This window comes from Numenius arquata, chromosome 11 (assembly GCF_964106895.1).
Source record: "Numenius arquata chromosome 11, bNumArq3.hap1.1, whole genome shotgun sequence".
In the NCBI taxonomy this organism is placed as follows: domain Eukaryota; kingdom Metazoa; phylum Chordata; class Aves; order Charadriiformes; family Scolopacidae; genus Numenius; species Numenius arquata.
In genome coordinates this window covers 10,665,324-10,685,276 of record NC_133586.1, presented here as the reverse complement: position 1 = coordinate 10,685,276, position 19,953 = coordinate 10,665,324, and the positions used below count along the sequence as shown (strand labels likewise).

The 19,953-nt window shown below is 37.2% G+C and overlaps 1 protein-coding gene across 1 annotated transcript in view; it reads left to right on the top strand.

The window, feature by feature from the left end:
- ADAMTSL3 (ADAMTS like 3) overlaps positions 1-19,953 on the top strand; it is a 189,368-nt gene that overhangs the window by 15,042 nt on the left and 154,373 nt on the right. The window contains exon 3 of the mRNA XM_074155696.1: positions 16,820-16,939. Coding sequence (XP_074011797.1) covers positions 16,820-16,939 — 120 coding nt within the window. The remainder of the gene's footprint in view (positions 1-16,819; positions 16,940-19,953) is intronic.

Genomic DNA, 19,953 nt, shown 5'->3' with positions numbered 1-19,953 from the left:
TTGTTTAAAATGTGCTGTATATAACTTCCTTTGTTCCTTGGATATTATTCTGAAAATAGCACAAATTAGCTATTTTTCATATACATGAGGAAGAGTTACAGTAGACTTGAGGATTTAACTGCAAGGTTTCCTGTTAGATTACTGGAAATTTTTAATGAAATTTTTATACCTTGTGAAGAACTGGGAGAAAGGTGCTCTCTTTTCTACCTGTCTTCAGCCCCCAGCCCCCCGGAAGCAGTAGTACAGAGCACATTGATTTAGAATAGGTATCAGGTTTTGGCTTGAAGCTGAAGGAGCAAAACCAGGAGGGCAGCACAACCCTACCTACTCCCAGGCTGCACGAGGCATTTGATTAATCTGTGAAATGCTGGTGATTGGTTTGGATCCTCATGGCTTTTAGGCAATTTGGAATGATTCTGTGTTTGTAAAGGCAGGAATGAATAGTTTTGGCTTACTTTGAAATTCAGAGACCATATTAAATGTTCTTGGCATAGGCATTGTGACTTGGAGATTTTATTATTGTCCCAAACTTCCTTTTAAAGTGTGTAGTTGCTTCTTTGAGGATTTTATTTAAGTAGTTAATCAGTCTTTTTTTGAGAAGTTGGTTGCATTTTTTATAGAATAATTTGCAGTCAGACCCTTCCTCTGTTATTAAAGCTGGTAACACAAAACTAGGGAAATCGCTGCATGCATCATCTTAACAGTATGGAGGAAAAAGCACACAGGGAAAGGATAAATCTCATTCAGTCTTTTTTGGATGGTTTTCTACAAGAGGGCAACAAATTTCAGACCTTGCGTGGATGTGTAGGATTCCCTTCAGCCTTTCTACCAGGAACTATAAAAAGCTTGTATAAAGGCAAAGAATAATTACAGCTTAAGTCAGGCCAGCAAGTTGGCTTTTTTCACTATAATCAGGATAAAAGAACATCTCTCTTGGCAAAAAGGACTGGGCTCTGAAATAGAGATGTTCTGGACTGATAATTCCAAGTACAGCCAAACTTGTAGAGAAATACACAGGTTAAGATTTATATTTGTGTCTTGTTATTTGAAATGGATGCTGTTTAGGCTTCATATAATAACATTTTACTCTATATAGAGTGCAGAGGAAGCCAGGCCTGTAAAAAGTGCAAATGAAAATAGGATTACTGCCACAGTTAACTTCAGCACAGCTTAACTGTAAGAGTGAGACTACCTTATTGTTCACAATTTGTAAAGCAGTGGAGAATGTGAAGAGATGCATAATTAAGCAGGATAAGAATAGATCAACTGAATCATGAAGAGCACAGTCTTTCATACCACTCTGCAAATTCACTAGTTTGTGTAGGTTCTAGCTTCAGTAGTTTCTAGTGTCAGGGTTGTCTTCAGTCAGAGAAGTCGTAGATATATAGGGCAAAAGGAATCCTCTGCAATTAAATAAAAGGGTGGATGAATTTATTTCCCTGCCTTTGCACAGTCCATTGTTCTTGGATTCTGTCTGTATTTTGAAAAGTCTTAGAATGCTAAAGACAAACATATGAGAGTCTGGAACCATGCTAAAGCTTTAGACATTGAACTGTTAGGGTTGGCCTCCTAGCTCACATTAGCTTGTACTGGCAAACTAAGAGCTGACTGTGGATAAGAAAATTCAGGGGAGGTTATTGCCACAGATCCATCCAAAAGTGCTCAGGAATAGTTGAAAAATATTCTGTAGGAATAGTGCCCTTCTGTAAATCTTTAAAATTAAACTATGCTGTCAAGAATTCCATTTAACCTTATGTGCAAATGGTAGCAGTAAAAGAGAAGCTGCTAGATATGCAAGAATAGATGATTTTGTGCTGTCGGCTAAAAATCAGGCATGTATTGGGAACTCTGCATTTCCCCTTGCCCTTGCTGGTTTTAAAAGTAGTGAGTGGAGAATCCCTTGTCCTACAAGAGGCATGACAGCTTTTCAAAAGACAAGGTCAAGTGGAAAAACCAAGATTATGTGTGCTCTTTTAGAATTCAGTATATAAAACCTGCTTTTGAAAAGCTGTTCCTTAGTAGCTGTCTTACTTCTGAGAAAAATAGCGGTGCTTTCCACTTTGCTGAAGCAGGGGAGGCTGAATGACTCGCCTTCTAAAACTTGTCTATGTCACTTGGAGCTAATTGCTCATTTTGCATGCAAGACAAATACATTGAGATTTAATTGTTCCAGCAGCAACAATAAGAGTCAGTCTCTCCACAACCTTTCCTGTAGTGGTCAACGTAGGAGGGCTTTTCAGTATCTTGACTACAGCCTCTGCTTAGTGTTTGGTTCTGTGTCTAATTTTTGGTTGCTGGTAGATTCCGTGAAATGCCGGTAACTAGGTACATGCTGAAAAGTTATCACCCCTGCAGTTAGATTCTTCAAACTGCCAGAAAAGGGAGAGAAACGGGACAGTTTACCTTACTAGCCATCTGCTATGCCATTGTAAACTCCAGTGAGATATTCTGAAGGAGTAAAATTATTCTGTGAAATTTCCTGTAGAAAGATAATCATTATTGGAAAGCAATGCATGACTTATGACATGTCTCAATTCTTCTGTCCTGGGAGCTATCTGTTGTATGTACACATCTGCTTCTGTACACCCACACAGGATGGGAAGATATTCCTCCACAGGAAGGTCTTCCGTTCCCTCAGAATGCAGGTGGTATGTATTGGCAAATCATGTATTGTGGATGTGGTAGCCAAGTTCCCAGAGTAATGCACACACAGTGAAGCAATTCACTCGACTTCAGCTGTTTGAGTGAGAATACGAGATGGGTGACTTGGAATATAATCACATGGTCTATTTTTCAATGTCCCTTCTGTGATACCTGTTTGAATCGCTTATACTTGCTACTGGTTAGATTTGAAATATAGACCATTGCAGGGGTAAAAATGCTATATTAGTGAGATCAGTCAGTGAAGTCAGTTGGTGCTTAAAATAATTAAAAAGAAAATGCAGAGCATTTAAGAGGACATCATACTTTTTAAAATTCCTGAATACTAGACAATGTCTTGCCTTTGAGTTACAGATGTTCTTTAGTGTTCTCCGTTCTTCATCTTTTTCTGTTGTCATGCTCATTGAATGTCTTTCTGTAATCACCTGAATCATTTTAAAAGTGCTTAATGAAATTTCTTTGATCATGGAAGATGGATGATAAAGTTGTAGTGTTGAAACTATCCTGATTAGAGCAGGCATCCTGTTCTGAATTAGCAGTTTCTATTTTCATTTTGTCTGACTTGCTCAGCTGTGTCTCTTAACATTTCAGCAATTCCAGTTCATTCAGAGGATTTATTTCATTCTTTCCAGCAGCAGATCCTGTGTTTATTTTTTCTCACCTCAGTAAGAACCCTTTCCCCTTCACCATATCAGTCGTCCAGAATTACTGTACACATCATGTAGAAGAACAAAAATGAGAGTGATTAAACTAATGACCATTAGTCTTAACAGTTGTCAGTGAACAGATGCCTGCAGTGCCTGTCAAATGAGCTTTTAATTGCTCTGCCTTTTTACAGCTAAAGCATAGTTATCTTAGTGGTGGCTTGTTAGTAAGTGTACAAGTGAAATACTGTCAGTTAATGCTACAGATGAATTGTGAACAGGAAGGACAATCTTCAGATTAATGGTAGGTCCTCTTTCATATTTAGTCTTTTCTGATTTGGAGACTTTGCTTTTTTGGGGGTGGTGGTGCTTCTGCTTCCTTTGTTACATTATTTGCTTATTCACTTATTGACCTTTTTCTAGTCAGCCTTTGCTTTGTTAATGCTGGACAGTTTGTCTGACTTCGATGCAACACACAGTTAAAACATTGCCCTGCTTGAGATGCTTTCACTGGCAAGAGACAAAGGCACTTGGAGAATGACTGCTCCCTGTCCTCCTGAAAAAAATTAAGAGGAAATGAGAAAATGCAAATGTCAAACCAGGACAGCGTGGATAAAAGATATCAAGACTGACATCACTGGACTGAGAGAATAGTTAATCTGAGATTTAAATGAGGCTAAATTAAATATGTAACAGTGTGGCTGAATACATGGAGAAGTGAGTGACAGTGTTTGAACAGTGGGCCTGGGTCAGGAACAGCATTTCAGCAGCAGATCAGATGGGAATGATCAAGATGCTCGAAGCCAGGCAATAATCTCAAAGTGGTAGATGACAACAACAGAGATGCTAATAAGAAAAGGATAATTTCTTAGGAAAAAATGGCTCACTAGGAAGCACCATGCTTTACCTGGTGGTTGGTGTATCAATATTCCTGACATCAGTAAAGCACAAAAAGCTTAAAAGATCTAGAGTATTTGCAAAAATGAGTTTGACTTAGAGACTGCGTGCTGTGAACAGTTTCTTTCAGGAATTTCTCTTTAAAATCATGCTGAAACAGGTGTGCACATGTGGAGGGCGCTTGGCTTGGCTGAAAGGCATTCACCTCATGTGCCTTATTAATAGCCTTAAACCAACATTCCTACAGCAGAGCCATGACCATTTAACTGCTTCCTTATTGTGAAAATGTGCCTGACCGAGTCAATGTGCTAGGCTGCTCAGTCCGTAAACCCTGCAAAGAGACTTAATGCAATGGAGAAAGAAGAGTAGATGAAGAACTGGATTAATATCACTAAAATTATCAGAAGTGGTGGAAAACTAACAGTGGAAAAATCACATTTTCCTCAGCATGTGTTAGACACATTCATGTGCTGAGCTGTTGTAAATCATAAGTTTAGCCTGAGAGTGAACATCTGGCTGTGGCTTTCTCTACAGTCTAATTTTTTTCAGGTGAGAAAGGATTCATCAGCTCAAGGTAACAGGGAGGAGAACCATTTTGATTATTTACACTCTTATTCAGGGTGGTCTGTCTTTGACTAGAATTTTGGGACACCCTCCTGGCCCCTTGTTAAAGATATGTTGAATTGACAGTATCAGGTGCTCTCAGTGCTCTGCTGAAAAAGGTGGCTGAAGAACAGCGTTAGCCCAAGCTCTCCTGTTCCATGGGGCAGCAGCACCAGGAGTGTGTTTATAAGCATTTTGGTCATTTGTGGGTGCTCTTAGACTACCACGCACCACCTCTGCCACCTTGTTTGAGGAAAAGGGACAAAATTATTTCTGATAATAAAGGACAGTGTAATATAGCACAGAAAAACCCTATAAGCCCATCTAAAGGCCTAGATCAGAAGCTAGGCAAATTCAGAGCAAAAAGTATGGAATTTTAGCAATGAAGGTAATTAAATGTAGAAATAATGCATATATTAGGTATATTCCCTTTTTCTTGATACACTGTAAACTGACTGAATCTTTTAGAAAATGTTTCCTATTTAAAAAGTGTTGAACTTGCTGTAGAAATTTCCTCACCCAGTTCTGTGGCCGGTGTTGTGCAGGTCATATTAGTGCCTTTGGAACGTACAAGAGAAGTTCTGGCGCCACAGAGGACAGTTTTCCATTTACTTGGGCAATTTCTCTCTGTTAATTTGTACACACACAAGCCTTTACACAGCCTTATCTATGTGTATTTATTCTTAGTGAAAGCCACTGAAGTAGGTGAGCAAACACTGCTGATCAATAAAGATTGTTCTTGTGACTTGTGTTATTTTAGTTTTAGTTATTTTAGTATAGCTGTGACCTTAGTGTGTATGACATCAATATGTTCTTTTTTAGAGGGATATTTATATATCCTACAGCAACTGATTTGACTCATCTCTGAAGAGGAATCTTGCCACCTTATTCTTCATATTACTGGATTATACGTGTTTATATGTATTTACAGAGCTCTTTGAGGGTCTCATTCATTGAGAAGTTTTGTGATGGTAAATGTTGATTGTGAGAAACTTTCTATTTTCTTAATCTGTCAAAGTTGCTCAGCTGCATGCTCTTTTGGTTTTTCTATTTGAGTTTTGGGCTGTTTGATCTTCAAAATAGTTGTAACAAAGATGTATTTTCTTATTGGGAAATTATTCCAGTTATAGGTGGCTGAGAGTTTGCCTGTTTCCATGTCTCTTTCTGTTATGAGAATTTTTAGTCATTTACAGTAGCAGAGCAATTCCATACACTTCAACTACCTGTTCAGTTCATGATAAACACCATGCTGTTGCTGATGACAACGTTGCATATACAGTATGCAATGAAGAATAATTACCACTGCGAGGGCAGGCTGCTTTTTGGGCTGAATACTTGCTAGTTTTCCCCTGCCTCCTGAATCAGAAGCAGATGTACTGAGATTGAGGGCAGGGAGAAAACTCTCTCTTAGTAGCAATGAAAGGCATGGCAATCTCCTGCAACATACAATAAAGAGTCTCTTCAGCCTTCCCCACATTACAAAAGTCGCTGCTTATAATTGCACTTGTGAACATCTTTGTCAAGATCTTCAGTATTTAGCTCTGAAGTATATAGTAGTTTAGGATTCTTTATCCCCCCCTAAGTGCTGTGGTTTTAATACCATTCCATTGCCCCACACATTTCCCTTCTTTGTGTTTTCATTATGCAACAGGAATTCTCTTAAAAACCTGGATCTGCCACTAGTTCTAGCAGGTGTTTGGCTTCTGAGTGCCAGAGGTTTTTTCCTTACGCAGCTTATGGATGAGAAATTCACTACCCTCAGGCACAATTTCAACTGAAGTATATGAGAAGCATGTTACTATGTCAGTTCAAATTATATCACTATTAAAGAAAAAAACTCAAAAGGAAATTAAATACAAATAATCACACTAACATATCATAACATTAATTTTATAATTTAAATGAAAAAGAATCAGGAAAATCTGAGTCAGGAGTCCCATGTCATTCTTAGCCAGACTCTCCTGAGAGCAGCCATTGTAAAATGAGGATAATGACAACTTTGAGTCATATGAGATCTCTTGATGAATAGTACTATAATACTATAGTATATAAGAACTAAGTGTATTTTCTAACTCTTTATAATATACTGTATAGGAATTAAGTATTGTGTAAAGTCTCATATCCTGCTTTTTCTCATGATTAGCCTATTCATCTGATAGTGGCTAGCAATTTTTTGTGCAATATCCAACAATGTGCTAGGTTCCATTTTGCTCACATATTTATATGTGCATTGCTAGCCATCTGTATTGTCTCCCTTGGTGCGTTTAAACCTGCTTGTAGAAAGGCTGGTCATATCTAGCTAAGAATATCATTCCTTACATCCTGAATCCCACAATCACATCAGTGTGGGCATGCCACTGGCCAAATGAAAACAAAGGGGTATTTTGCAAGTGCTGTGCAGAATTGTTTACAAAATGGTGCCATGAAGTTTCTTCTGCCCCAAATTCTGGTTTTATGTTAGCTTTTAGGAGGCTTCTCATTTAGATGCAACTCTTGGTTGTCTGGGAGAATTCACACCTTTCTTGTACCCTTTCTTTAGCATTATTAGAACAATTATCCAGTCTGGATACTTGGGAACGGGGTGAGAATGAAATAATTTATTAGAAAAGGGTGATATTGAAAGACTATTGGGTGCTATTTATGTCACTAATAAAGGATTAGGCACTTGTAGCATATAGCCTGCTACAGCCTCTCATTTATGTCCTGTGGCCTGCAACCATCAATTTATTTTTTGTGTATGTTGTTATTGAATAATAATGCATGACCTGCCAAAGCTACTTACTAAGGTGTCTTGCTTGCCCATCCATGATAGAGGCTTCTGTTGCTCAAGGAAGGAATCACACTATATCCTTTCTCACTTCATTTTGTTCTTTCTTTTACTCTTTAAGCAATGTGAACCTTCATCTAGTGCATGTATTGATTTGTTGGGCTTTCTACTGGCTCTGACAGTGATCCTACATAGCCTTAAACTATGCTTTTTTTCTTGCCTTCTGTAAATAAATCTGCTGTTCCTCAAAGATTATGCTTCCAGTATCCTCCAGTATGTTACTGGAGCTGCAGTAGTGTCCATAGATAAAGGAAGATTGTTTGTTTTCTAAAAATGAGTCATTCAGTTGTTAGCAGCTTGTCAGTCTAGCAAAAAAATAAATTCTTTCACCATGGTAAAGGTTTATGATAAAGGACACTTTAAGAAAACTTAAAAAAACCACTACAGATTACCCTGATTTCTTTGCTAAGGATGCTGACAGTACTTTTGTAGCATATTTTTCCTACGGAGATCATAAGGATCCTTAGAAACCTTCAACGAATAAAAACATGAGAACATGCTCCAGTAATGCTGAAAGGACTTGATTTATGACAAGAATTGTACCAATTATTAGGTTACTAAATAAAGAATAAAAAGAAAGTTTTGTTTAGAATATTGGAACATGTGGTGAAAGAAGGGATAAAAAAATCTTTTTAAAGGCTTCGGACACCTATTTCTGTCTTGCTTGCAAGACTTTAAAAAGAGGTTTTAATGAAATATTATTTTCTGTCTCATTTCCAGATTTTTAAATAAGATATTCTTTCCCTTTCACTGTTTTAGGCATAGAGGATTTAATCAAGAGGATTTTAGTAAAACTTCAATCTTTTTTAAAAAAAAGAGTGAAAACATCCCCTAACCATTCCCTCTGCCCCCAAAGCATCAAGCCTCAGAACATGCAGGTAGAATATTTCTTAACCATTAAAGCTGTTGTCAGAATTCCACGTTACTGTAAGGCAATGATATATTTAAGATAAACTATTGAACAAGATTTTTTTATATAAAACACAGCAGTAAAGAAAGAGAAAAATAAAATGGAGCAGAGTTAAAAGCATGAATTCCTTTCCCTCGATACAGCAGGTACAATACCTCCTCACCCTAATGCCAGTTCCTCTCAGCCTTCCAACACTGATGACACTGACATACGTAATGCAGCTTCTCAGCATCTGTAAGAAGATGGAAAGTAAACATCCCGCTATGCTGGGAATATAAGTAGTATCACCACCATGGCAGGAAATCAGAGGACAGGGATTAAAATTACTGGGGTTTTTTGTTATCTAGTTTCTTCTTTTCCTACTGGTAAATCCATATCTTTGCAAGCCTTTTTTCTTGTTCTGAAGAGTAGGCTTGTACACTTTGTATGTGAAACTCTACCCTCACTGGTAATAGTAATGCTTGGATTTTAGAGTATGTGTTTTATTCATATGCTATAAAATTGCTTTTACATTGGCTCTAAATATTGTTGTGCCCATTCCCCCAAGGCTAAACTGAAGACTTTGGGAAATAATTGAGCATCGCATATTTTGAAAGCAGAATCTGATCCACAGTCACTAACTTTCTGACAATAATTGGAAATGAACTGCTCTAGGGTCATCTTGTCTGAGTGCTGCATTTTTCACCTTGGCTCTTATTTAGGCAATGCTAGAGAGCATTGAGTATCTAGTGTTATTCACAGTCCTAATAGTAAGTGTTATATTGCAAGGGATATTGTCCTGCTGCAGACATATTTGGGCCCTGGTTCTGTCAGGATGTTGGTGGAAACTTTGCCATTGATATCATTGGGAGCAACTTCAGTCTGCTAGTGCAGCTCATTTGAAAGCAAATATCAGGCACATCAAATCAATCCTTTGGAAAGAAGGCAGAGTCTGCCTAAAACAAAGTTTAGAAGTAGCTTCACTGGAAGAAGGAAAACTCCAGGGTTCATATTTCTTTTGGAAATACAAAACAGAGTTGATATTTAAGCTGGGTTTTGAAACTAAATGAGATTTTAGCTAAATATTACTGTTGCCTTTCAGTGAAAAGTTTAATCTTTTAGCCAAACCATAGCAAGAGAAAACATAAGTAGTTGTTGCTAAATATCCAAAATCTTAATCACTAGTATAAATTTTAGAAGGTACAGAAAAAGATTTTCAAAATGTGTTGATCTCAGTTTGCAGCCCAAGTTATGCCAAAGCAAATGTATTTATGTTTAATCAAGAAAAATTTTGGTAGAAGTATCCTTTTGAAAAGACTAAAAGATAGTAATTTAAAACCAAAATTATCTCCATTATCCTTCTTGTGTTGAGTGTTGCCTTTAAGCTGTAAAAACGTACAGCATGAAAAGAGGTCTAGACTGAACACTATTTCTTTGATGACATGATCTTAAGCACATTCAAGTCAGTGGAATGACTCCTAATGCTTGAGTGGACACAGGATGGGCTCGGTTTAAGCAGCAGAGATGATGTTGGCACTTGCTTTCTTGCAGTTGTGAATAAGATTGTAGTTATAGCTTATATTCAGTTTTCAGTGGTAGACACTTCAAATAATAGCTGAACTTTTAGTTTCTAAGTTGATGGCTGAAAGAATTTTACTGTGTCATAAATAGATGGCTTATGCAAAATACTTATGAATTGTCTTTCGTTTATCTTTGTATGTATCTTCAACTTACAGGCAGGTTTTCCCAAGCTTGTTTTATTTCTACATGTTCTAAACAGGCCTAGAATGAGAGATGAGAGGAAAAATCATTAGATTTGGGCTTAAATCAGGCAGGTCTGAAATTTGCCTGTAACTAATAAAGCGCATGCACCATGGAAAAACAATCCTTGAGTCACATGCTGGAGTTCTGTCCCTGGAAGAACTTTTGATTCGGTCTTTCAGGTTGTCTCGTCATCTCACTTGTGACTTCCCTGATGAAACCTGACAGTCACGTTCAGTGTTTCAAGGTTCTTTTATGAGGAAGTGCGTGGCTTTCATCAGTTCAGCCGAGTCCTTTTTCTTTTTTTAAGAAGAGTTGACATTTATAGTTTAATTCTGGTTTGAAATGCTGGCCTCTTAGTTTAATATTAATAATTAAATAATTGGCCTGGTCTCCAGAAATGCTGAGCTGCTGGCAGCTTCTGTGGAAACTCAGTTCACTTGCAGGGTCTTTAAATGTTTTGGAGTGTCTAGCATTAGGAAGTCGTTTTTGTAAATTTTGGCCATGTCAAAAGCTAATCTGAGTCTTACTAGACAATTATTCATCAGGATTGCTTGCTCTGGAGATGTCTGAAGTTCTGAACTGTTAATGTGATTTTGTTTACCTGCTAACGTGCTGCTTCATGTTGTGATGAAGCTGGAGTGCTATGCTCTATCTAACATATTTGTACTAGAGTCCTTGAAAATCCATCAAATTGAACTGCTACTTAGCTGGTATATTACTTCCCTGGGGCATAAATCATATGCTACAACAGCTTAGTAGACAGATATTTAACTTGAATTAAATCGGGAGGCACACATTTTGGTATATGATTGGACTTGCCATGCATATTAATCTGACAAACATGTATTTACAAGTCATTAAGAATGCAGATAGTTTTTCTCACTTTATCTGCTTTTCCCATCTGCTTTTTTTCCCTAAAACAGCGATTTTGGAAACTAACGCTCTCAAGACCCTGCCCAGTTTTCCCCTTCCAAGAAGAACTAATAAAAGAGCCACAGACCTATGGGAAGTAAACTACCTTCACTGAGCTGGTCTTTTTTTATAAAATTTACTTTGGGCTGGATAGTGCAGTTGTGCATAACTATAAAGCTTTAGGTGACTGAACATTTATCTTTTGTCTGTACCTCTTTTTAAAAAAAAGATATTGAGGCATTTTAAGGAAGAGTGTGGTATTTTGTCATCTTTGGTATTTAAAATAGATAATTTTGAAGTTTTCATTTTCTTCATTACACAAAACAGTTTGTTCTCATTATGCTCCCAATTCTAGCATGCACACAGGCTTAGTTAGGGAATGACTGATTTAAGTCTAGGTAATGCTGATTTGCATTAAGAAGTGTACATAAGAGCACAGTTCTTATTTTTCTCTTAATGTAGTAGTTGGTGCCAAGAAGCTCTAAAATTAAAAATTCCTCTGTGCCTGAAAGATTAGTGTTTTATTTCCAATTATGTTCAAGTCATTTCTTTGAGACATTCCATCTCTGTTTTCTCATCTTCTTGACCTTCACAACTCAGACTTAGCAGAAAGCTCACTTTCTAAAGCTGCTGCTGTTTATATATAAATATGGAACAATTACTTTCCAGTCTCCTGGTGGCTATGATTAAGTAGAATAGTGGCATGTTATTATGAGGTTTGGTTGAACTTTGTCATAGTCTTTGGATTAAATGATCCCCGAGAATTGTAGACTAAACTAAATTTTTTAATTTATCTGAAATTACAATAACAGTTTAAATCCTTGGATGAAATCGTTAATCTCTACCTTGGAAGGAAAGACCAATGATTAATATTTGTAATTTTTAGTCATAGGGAAAATCTACATTTTAACAGCTGTTCTGATGTGATAACTAAAAGTGAGTTGGATGGCAATAGTTAATATGAATCCTGGGTATCAAGGAAAAAAAGAGCAGTTAAAGTTGTTTGCATTGCCTAGTGGATTCAGAATGTGCTGAAGGGATTCCTTTTGGATCAAACTGAACCAGAAGATGTGCCTCAGCGGCACACCTGCTGTGCTTCACTCACTGAGAGATACTCAGGCCATAGGATGACCCGAGCTAGTTTCAAATAAGCCCTTTCTTCAAATATGCTTTGTTGTGGGCATTTGGTCCTGCACACCATTTTTATCTGCAGATTCAGTCCCACTTAGCCATGCTACTTGCTAATGTCAGCATCGGGTGGGAAGCACTTGGTAATCATTCCTTGTGCTTTCAGTAATAAAATATAAAATCACTGAATCCAGCAACTTCAATTTGGGTAGTTGCTTCTAGTCAGAGTAATATACACAGCGATGAAATTGGGCAGCAGAAAAAATGACAACACGCAGCTCTTGGTGGAGGGAGATCTAAAAATCAGAGGCTTGGATATAAGCTATTCATTTTGTCTTCTGCAATTGAAAGTGGAAGAGTAATTTAGTCTTCAAGCACTAAGGTGGGGAGTGATGAGTGAGGAAGTGATCACAACCCGAGATCAAAGCTGTGCTCAGAGCATAAGCCATTCAATAAGAACAGTGCCATTTTACACTTCCCAGAACCTACATACATTATCTTCTTATCAGGGTGGTTCTCCTTGATCACATAGGTCTTCCATGCTACATAATTTTATCTTTTTTTTTCGGTTTCTGACTAATAACTTACATGTTCTGATTAACCCATACGTAGCAAGATTTTCAAATGCTGGTCTGTTTCCAAATTTTAAATTTTCTGCTTTGTTAGTAGGGTAGTACACACTTCTTAGCTTCCTGATATATTAATTTCAATGAATTTTATGCAGTGATTATTATATCTGGTTTGGCTACATTATCATCTTCTACTGTCTTCATATGCTTAAGAAGATCATAAAAGCTGGTTTAAAATGCCTGTTCTAAATCCTAAGTGTACTTATAATTTGACACATTTAACTTAAAGCTATTAACATTAAACTGGCCATTACACAGACCTAAAACACTAGCGTGAAATGTAATTGTTTTTCAAAACTTGCGCTTGCAGTCTTTAGTTTAAAACATAAATTTATATCAGATTAGTTAAGTCATCCAGAGATGATCCCAAATATACTATAATCTCACAGACTGTTGAAATGTCAATTACATTTAAGCAAAATGTCCATAGAAATATAAAAGCCTCACAAGGAGCATTGATAGATTCCTCAGTGGGGAATAAAGTGGACTAAGTGGAAACAGTACGTTTTGTGTTCAGTACGATGTATGAATGAAAGAGCATTGGACACGTGCAGCTTATTTGAAGGCACCTGTATCTAGAGGGGAAAAAATGTTTCTCTGCTACTTTGATGAGTTGATACAAAATGGTTGCCCAGAGAAGCTGTGGATGCCCCATCCCTGGAGGTGTTCAGGGGCGGGCTGGATGGGGCCTTGAGTAACCTGGTCTAGTGGAAGGTGTCCCTGCCCATGGCAGGGGGGTTAGAACTCGGTGACCTTTAAGGTCCCTTCCAACCCAAACCATTCCATGATTCTATGAAAAGAATTCTTTGAGCACTTGAACCTTTGACTTTTTTTTTTTAAATGAACTTCTTGACTTGGGTTGTTTATCAGCTGTAATTATTTGGCTTCAACTTCAATTTGCCATGACAACTCATAGTGTGTTCCTGGTAGATTTTTATTTTTAATTAAATGCTTTGCTCCATTCTTCCTTACTTTAGCTATACAATGTGGGTAGCAGTACCTGTTGCTGTAGTTAGCAGATCAGTTTCCATTGTAACCTCCTGTGTAACCTTATAAAACATTCATCTTTAACAGTGAATTTTTCCATGCTTGGAAGCCAGATTTTTCTTTCCTTATTCTAGCAAGCATTCTTCTGCTTCTCCAGTGGCTAGCTCCTCATTAGCTTTTAATATAAAAATTGAATGTGTGTGAGAGAAGCCCTTAGTTTTTCATGTCATATTTATTAAATTGGTATTTCAGCTTCAAATGTTGGCATCTTTTGTATTCAAAGCTTAATACTGATGGATGTCCAAAGAATTTCTATTTTAAATGTTTAGCTTATATAGCAGAGAAACGCAAGCAAGTTAATCGCTACATATCCTACTGACAAATTTGTTTATGGGAAATTAGGCAACAGTGTGATATATACATTTATCTAAGAAGTGTGGTGGGATAATTTGGATTCTCCTTGGTCTGTAAATTAGGAAACTCTTTCAAAAATATTATGTTATAAATATAACAAAAATGTAGTAAATGTAGTAAATTTAGTGATGTGTTAATAGATGTTTATAGTTAGTTCTGTAAAATGCGTAGAATTAGAGGTGATTGTTCTTTCTGTGAATTGTTTGACCTATCCAATTGTTTGACCTAGCACTTAACACTATTGTCTTCCAAAGTGTTTTACAAATATAAGCTAAACTTTACAATGCACCATTAGTATAGGTCAGTTGGTGTTGCAATTGTTTTACATATGGGGAAACTGAGGTAGAAATGTTAAATATTTTAACCCAGGCCACTTGAGATTTAGAATGCGTATCTCTTATCCATTAGTCCTGTGCTGAAATCATAGGATTACATCATTGCCATATTCCCTCACATAGGATCTATCGATAGCCCATTGAAACCAGTGGGGAAAAATGCCAGATTATGTCAGCGGGTTTCGTGTCTGGGTTATACTTAACATGTCATGGTTTGCATCAGCTGCAGCCAGCTTGGATTCAGCATGAAGCATAACTGTGGACCTCTCCTGGTTGCTTTATGGGGAAACTATTGTTATCAAATGTAGATTTATTGTCCATATTTTATGATTTAATTCTGCATAAATAAAGTCAGTTGGCTAAAGAGTACAAGTGAGACCACTGCTATAATAGGCTTTATAGAAATGTCATGATAACATGATGTGAACGTGAATTACTCTTATGCAGGCCTGATGAAAAAATCCTCTTTAAAATCTTGTTCAGTCTTGCATGCTAAAATATGACCTTTTACCCTAGTCTAGACATGTCCTTTGCAAGCTATTTCTAGTTTATATGAAGATTGCTTGATTTAAAACAAGTATGTTAATCTAATGCTGTCACGAATGATGAGGTTTACAGTCTGAGAAGCTGACAGCTTCTTTGCAGACCAGAGTAAGCAAAAGCAACATAAGCTTCTCCAGACCCCTACTGTGAATGACATGTCATCTGCTTTTTAGGAGATAAGTTGTGAGCCTCAGAAAGTGAATTTACTGCAACGAGAGAATCTGCAGAAGGTCTTGCCTACCTCTTCCACCACAAACTGGTTAAATTATGAGGATTACTTTTGAAATCTCTAGTTGTCTGGTGCTGACATTACACACCTATATTTGGTACAGTTCTAGCCAATATCTGGAAACTTTCTGCTAGCTTTCAGGTAAAATTACTATATATATGTCAAAATATAACAAACAGTTTAATTAAACCCCATTCATTAAGTTGACTCATTGGGAAACGTCCAGCTGTAACTTGTACATTTCAGGCCTTGTTTTCTTCCCTGAAAGGTTTCAATCTTTTGGAAGGTAATTTTCATCTCCTTGCCCTTTCCACTCTCCCCCTGCCACAGCTGGACTCAATATTCTGCATTCAAAAGATGATTGCTGATTTTCTCTAGTATCCAAACCAATTAGCTTCTCAGGGTAGAGTTACAATGTAGTAGGGATAAGGACACACAAGTCTGTGCAGTACACATGTGGGGTGCTTTAGACCTACAATGCAATGCCAGGGTATTCAACAAGCATGTGTGCAGCATGTCTAGCACTCTTCAGGTGCGTTATGATTCTTGAACATGCATGGATCACTTAAGAGAAAACCATTTGTCTAGTAAGGCCCCAGGTGTCAAACAGCCCAGTTGGAGGTACTGACACTGATTCTGAAAGAATTAGCTCCTCTGTAGCTTGAAATGGGTCCTTTGTCCTTTCCCAGTCTGCTCTCAAATGCCCTTCTCCAGTTGTGAATAGCATACAGAACTGATGTGGACCCACTGCCTGGTGTTCACTCCAGTCATTCCCCACTCCCTTCTGATTTCTTCTTTGCAGTAATGTCTTCCTGTGGGATATGAAAGTAATTCACCATGTCATAGTTTCATATGTTACCCTGCTTGGAGGAGGCAGGACTAGATGAGCTCTCGATGTGTCTTCCAAGAGGAGTTATTGTGTAATTCTATGTCTTTGTATCTTCCTACAGATATACTGTATTTAACCAAAGGCCTATTATCTGCAGCGGCCAGTAACTGTCTAGTGAAGTGTATAAGGAAAAAGAAAGTGTAGCTTAATGTTGCTTTTCCAGTGTGGTTTTTACAGTGTCTTTCAGCAGTGATGGTCGATAAGCCCAATATGGTATCTTTTTGTTTAATAGTTAATTCTGCTATTGAGGCATCTTGTTTGGTTTTGGACCACGTAATAGTTTTGCATATCCTTGTCACACACTTCTGTAGCAAAGTATCCACCCAGAAATACTGTGCCTGAAAGCACATCCCTTTTTTTTCCCCCTAGAATTTCATGTATAGTCTTTGTAATTATATGCCTAGAGTTTTTAAAAATTTGACTTGTGTTTGTAGAAGCTGTAATGTGACCTTTCTGAATCTCTTACAGACAAGAGCAGAGCAATCCCAAGGTGCATACTTCTTGCCTGAGTTTGCACTTTCTCCACAGGGGAGTTTTCTTGAGGATACCACAGGGGAACAATTCCTCACTTACCGTTATGATGACCAGGTCAGTATGCTGTATGTGAAAATGATAGAGATTGTCACATTCATGTAGCTCTGAGATATAGAAGTACTGTGAAACAAATTAAGATACAAAGTGTATGCTATCTTTTGAAGACACATCAAATTTATAGCAAATGGAATGATAACACTATACGAAATGAAAATCAAGGTACTTAATTGTAGAAGTAATACATCAAATCCACTTATTGAAAATATTGATAGGATGTAGTAGAGATGAAAGCAATAATGTTTTAGTGATGTGTTAATAGATGTTTATAGTTAGTTCTGTAAAATGTGTAGAATTAGAGGTGATTGTTCTTTCTGTGAATTGTTTGACCTATCCAAAGTTGTGTTATTTCATGGCTAAATCAGTATAAGGCAGATCTTGCACTTCTCAGCTTGTGAAAAGTCAGCACATTTTATTAGTTCATGAAGTTTTCAGAAGGGAAGGTTGAGTGAATTATAAAGAAACAAATGCAAAGTGTAATAATGGATGAAGCAGAATGTTTAGAAAGCTACAAATTATGTATTTTGAAGCTAAAGATCTTTAATGCTTTCTCCAGACCCATAGAAACATTATGTTAAACATGGAATATAGATATAAATGTAAAGAAAGCAACATGAAAGAAATGCTGTTAATCTTGGCAAAAGATCTAAAGCAAACCTAGGAAATGTGTGGCATGCTGTGGAAATTTACTCATAACACAATGTGTTCCAGAAGTCAGTTGAACTTCACATCAAAACTGTCTGAATTACATTCATAGACACTTACAGTACATTTCTTAATGTAAGGGGAGGGAATTTGTTAGGAAACACTCCCTATAAAAGTGAGAGAAGAGCCAAACTTGCCCTGCAGTCACAAGGTATGGTTCTGTCAAGTGATTGGCAGCTTTATTTTGAAAGACGGTCTCCTTGCAGGAGCTGCTTTGAGAAAAATAGTTTGCTCGTCACTACACTAAAGAGAGGTGAGCACTGAGATGAGCTTATTAAAGCTTTAGGTTGAGTATTTTTTGTATCTTTTCTGCTTCCTTTTGTCTTCCTAAATAGAAAGCATGCTAAGCTACTGTAAATTATTTGAATTTAGTCTAAATATGTTTACAATAATTCGTACTTTTACTATCCTAGAGGGTCTTGATTATCAACAGAAAAGGTGCTTAGATAAGGTGTCCCCTGGACCAAACACGTGGGAAAGCAATAACTTACAGGACAGTAAAATGCAGCTGCAACTCAGGCAGCATTTAATGATAGTAGTTGAAAAATGCTATAAAGGTTATACACTTTGATCAAAATGGTTTCCATTAAATGGAGCACGTTTTAGAGAAGATAAGTCAAATGTAACAGAGGGATAGTCTGAATCTTTGAATAGACTGTTTGGACCATGTGAATAGCATAGCTAACTAAAAACCAAAATGAATCCCTCCCCAAGACCTCAAAATACAAGCATAGGTCTATATGGAAGCCAGTTCCTAGCTCAATTCCATTTGATGGAACGTTTTCCATTAATTCCATTGGGATTTGAATTGCATCTAGGATATCGTCAGCTTCTGTTTTTTCATAAATGTGATTCAGCTTTGAAGCTTGCTCTTCCCAGACACTTAGTAAGCAGCATGAAATTAAGTTTGAATTCTTGGAACTCAAAATGGTGCTAAAACATCAGAATGTTGAAAATAAAAGCAAATGTATTACTGGTAGTTTCTTTTGAAAGGAAATCCAGTCCTTAAGCATTACTTAATTAAAAATATAAGTACATTGAATGCAGATGGGAACTGATCTATATCTCTAATTTACCTTCCTGAGAGTAAACCAAGAATTCTTCAGTAAATAGAAAGATTTTTCTCCTTTACTTTCTAGGACCTTAATCATATGACCGTAATAATGCATAGTTATAATTTACTTATGCTTTTTCTGAAATGTTCATACAAAACTCAATTTTACCATGCGGTTGAACTGAGCCAGAAAACTTGATTTTTATTTTTTTTTTCTGTGTTTCATTCTACTCTTTCATATGATATTTACTCTATGAATGGAAGGAAGTCTTAAACCAGAGGGTGAAAATTTTTCAACAGATAATTTCTTGAATTTTTGTAAGCTGATATGGATAGGCTTGTATGAGGTAGCTGTGATAAGGATATGCAGGTGAATAAAAAGAGGAATGCATGTACACTTCCATCCCTGGAGGTGTTCAAGGCCAGGCTGGATGGGGTTTTGAGCAACTTTGTCCAGTGGGAGGTGTCCCTGCCTGTGGCAGGGGAGTTGGAACTAGATCTTTAAGGTCCCTTCCAATCCAAACCATTCCATGATTCTGTGATTGAAAGGCAATTTTCAATTACCTAATGTATCCTATATGGAAATGGAAACAGTATGGGAAGGTTGCCATGTAATAAAAAAAAAATACAGTAGCATCTTCTCACACACCTTAGTTCAGTTTTAGCAATTCAGTTTCTATCCTGCCCCACTGTGAGGGCGTGCTGACCTGTGGGAAATCCATTCCTTCCTTTTCCCTGAACACCAGAATTGTCCTTTGGGCATCCTTACAGTCCTGGTGTTCCTGTATATCCTATATTACATTGATTTAGTTGAAAAAACAGAAAAGTGAAATAACCTTGTGCACTTAACCCTAACAAAACAAAAGATCAGTCTTATCTATCTATTGTGAAGATCATACCTTCATCTGTATTCATGAAAGGGAGCAGAATAGGTAGAAGGGATAAGAGGCTCCTAAGGCTGTGGCACGGGGATGGGAGAAGAGGGTGGCTCAAAACCTCTGTTCTTTTGGCTAGTCAACGAGATGTTGAGACCTTTGCAGGGAAAGTGATCCTTCTGTATCTTCCCAAGTGTGCCCTTCTACCCTTGCACTATTCCTCGTACCCAGGCCAATAAAATTTCCAGTTTGTTGGGATAGATGGAGATTATTTTTATATAGCATCATCATCATCATCATGATCCAAGATTAGTTTCCTTACATCCTCCAAACACAGGAATGTTTCAAAGGGGTTTTCTTTGGCTGTTGTGTGTGAT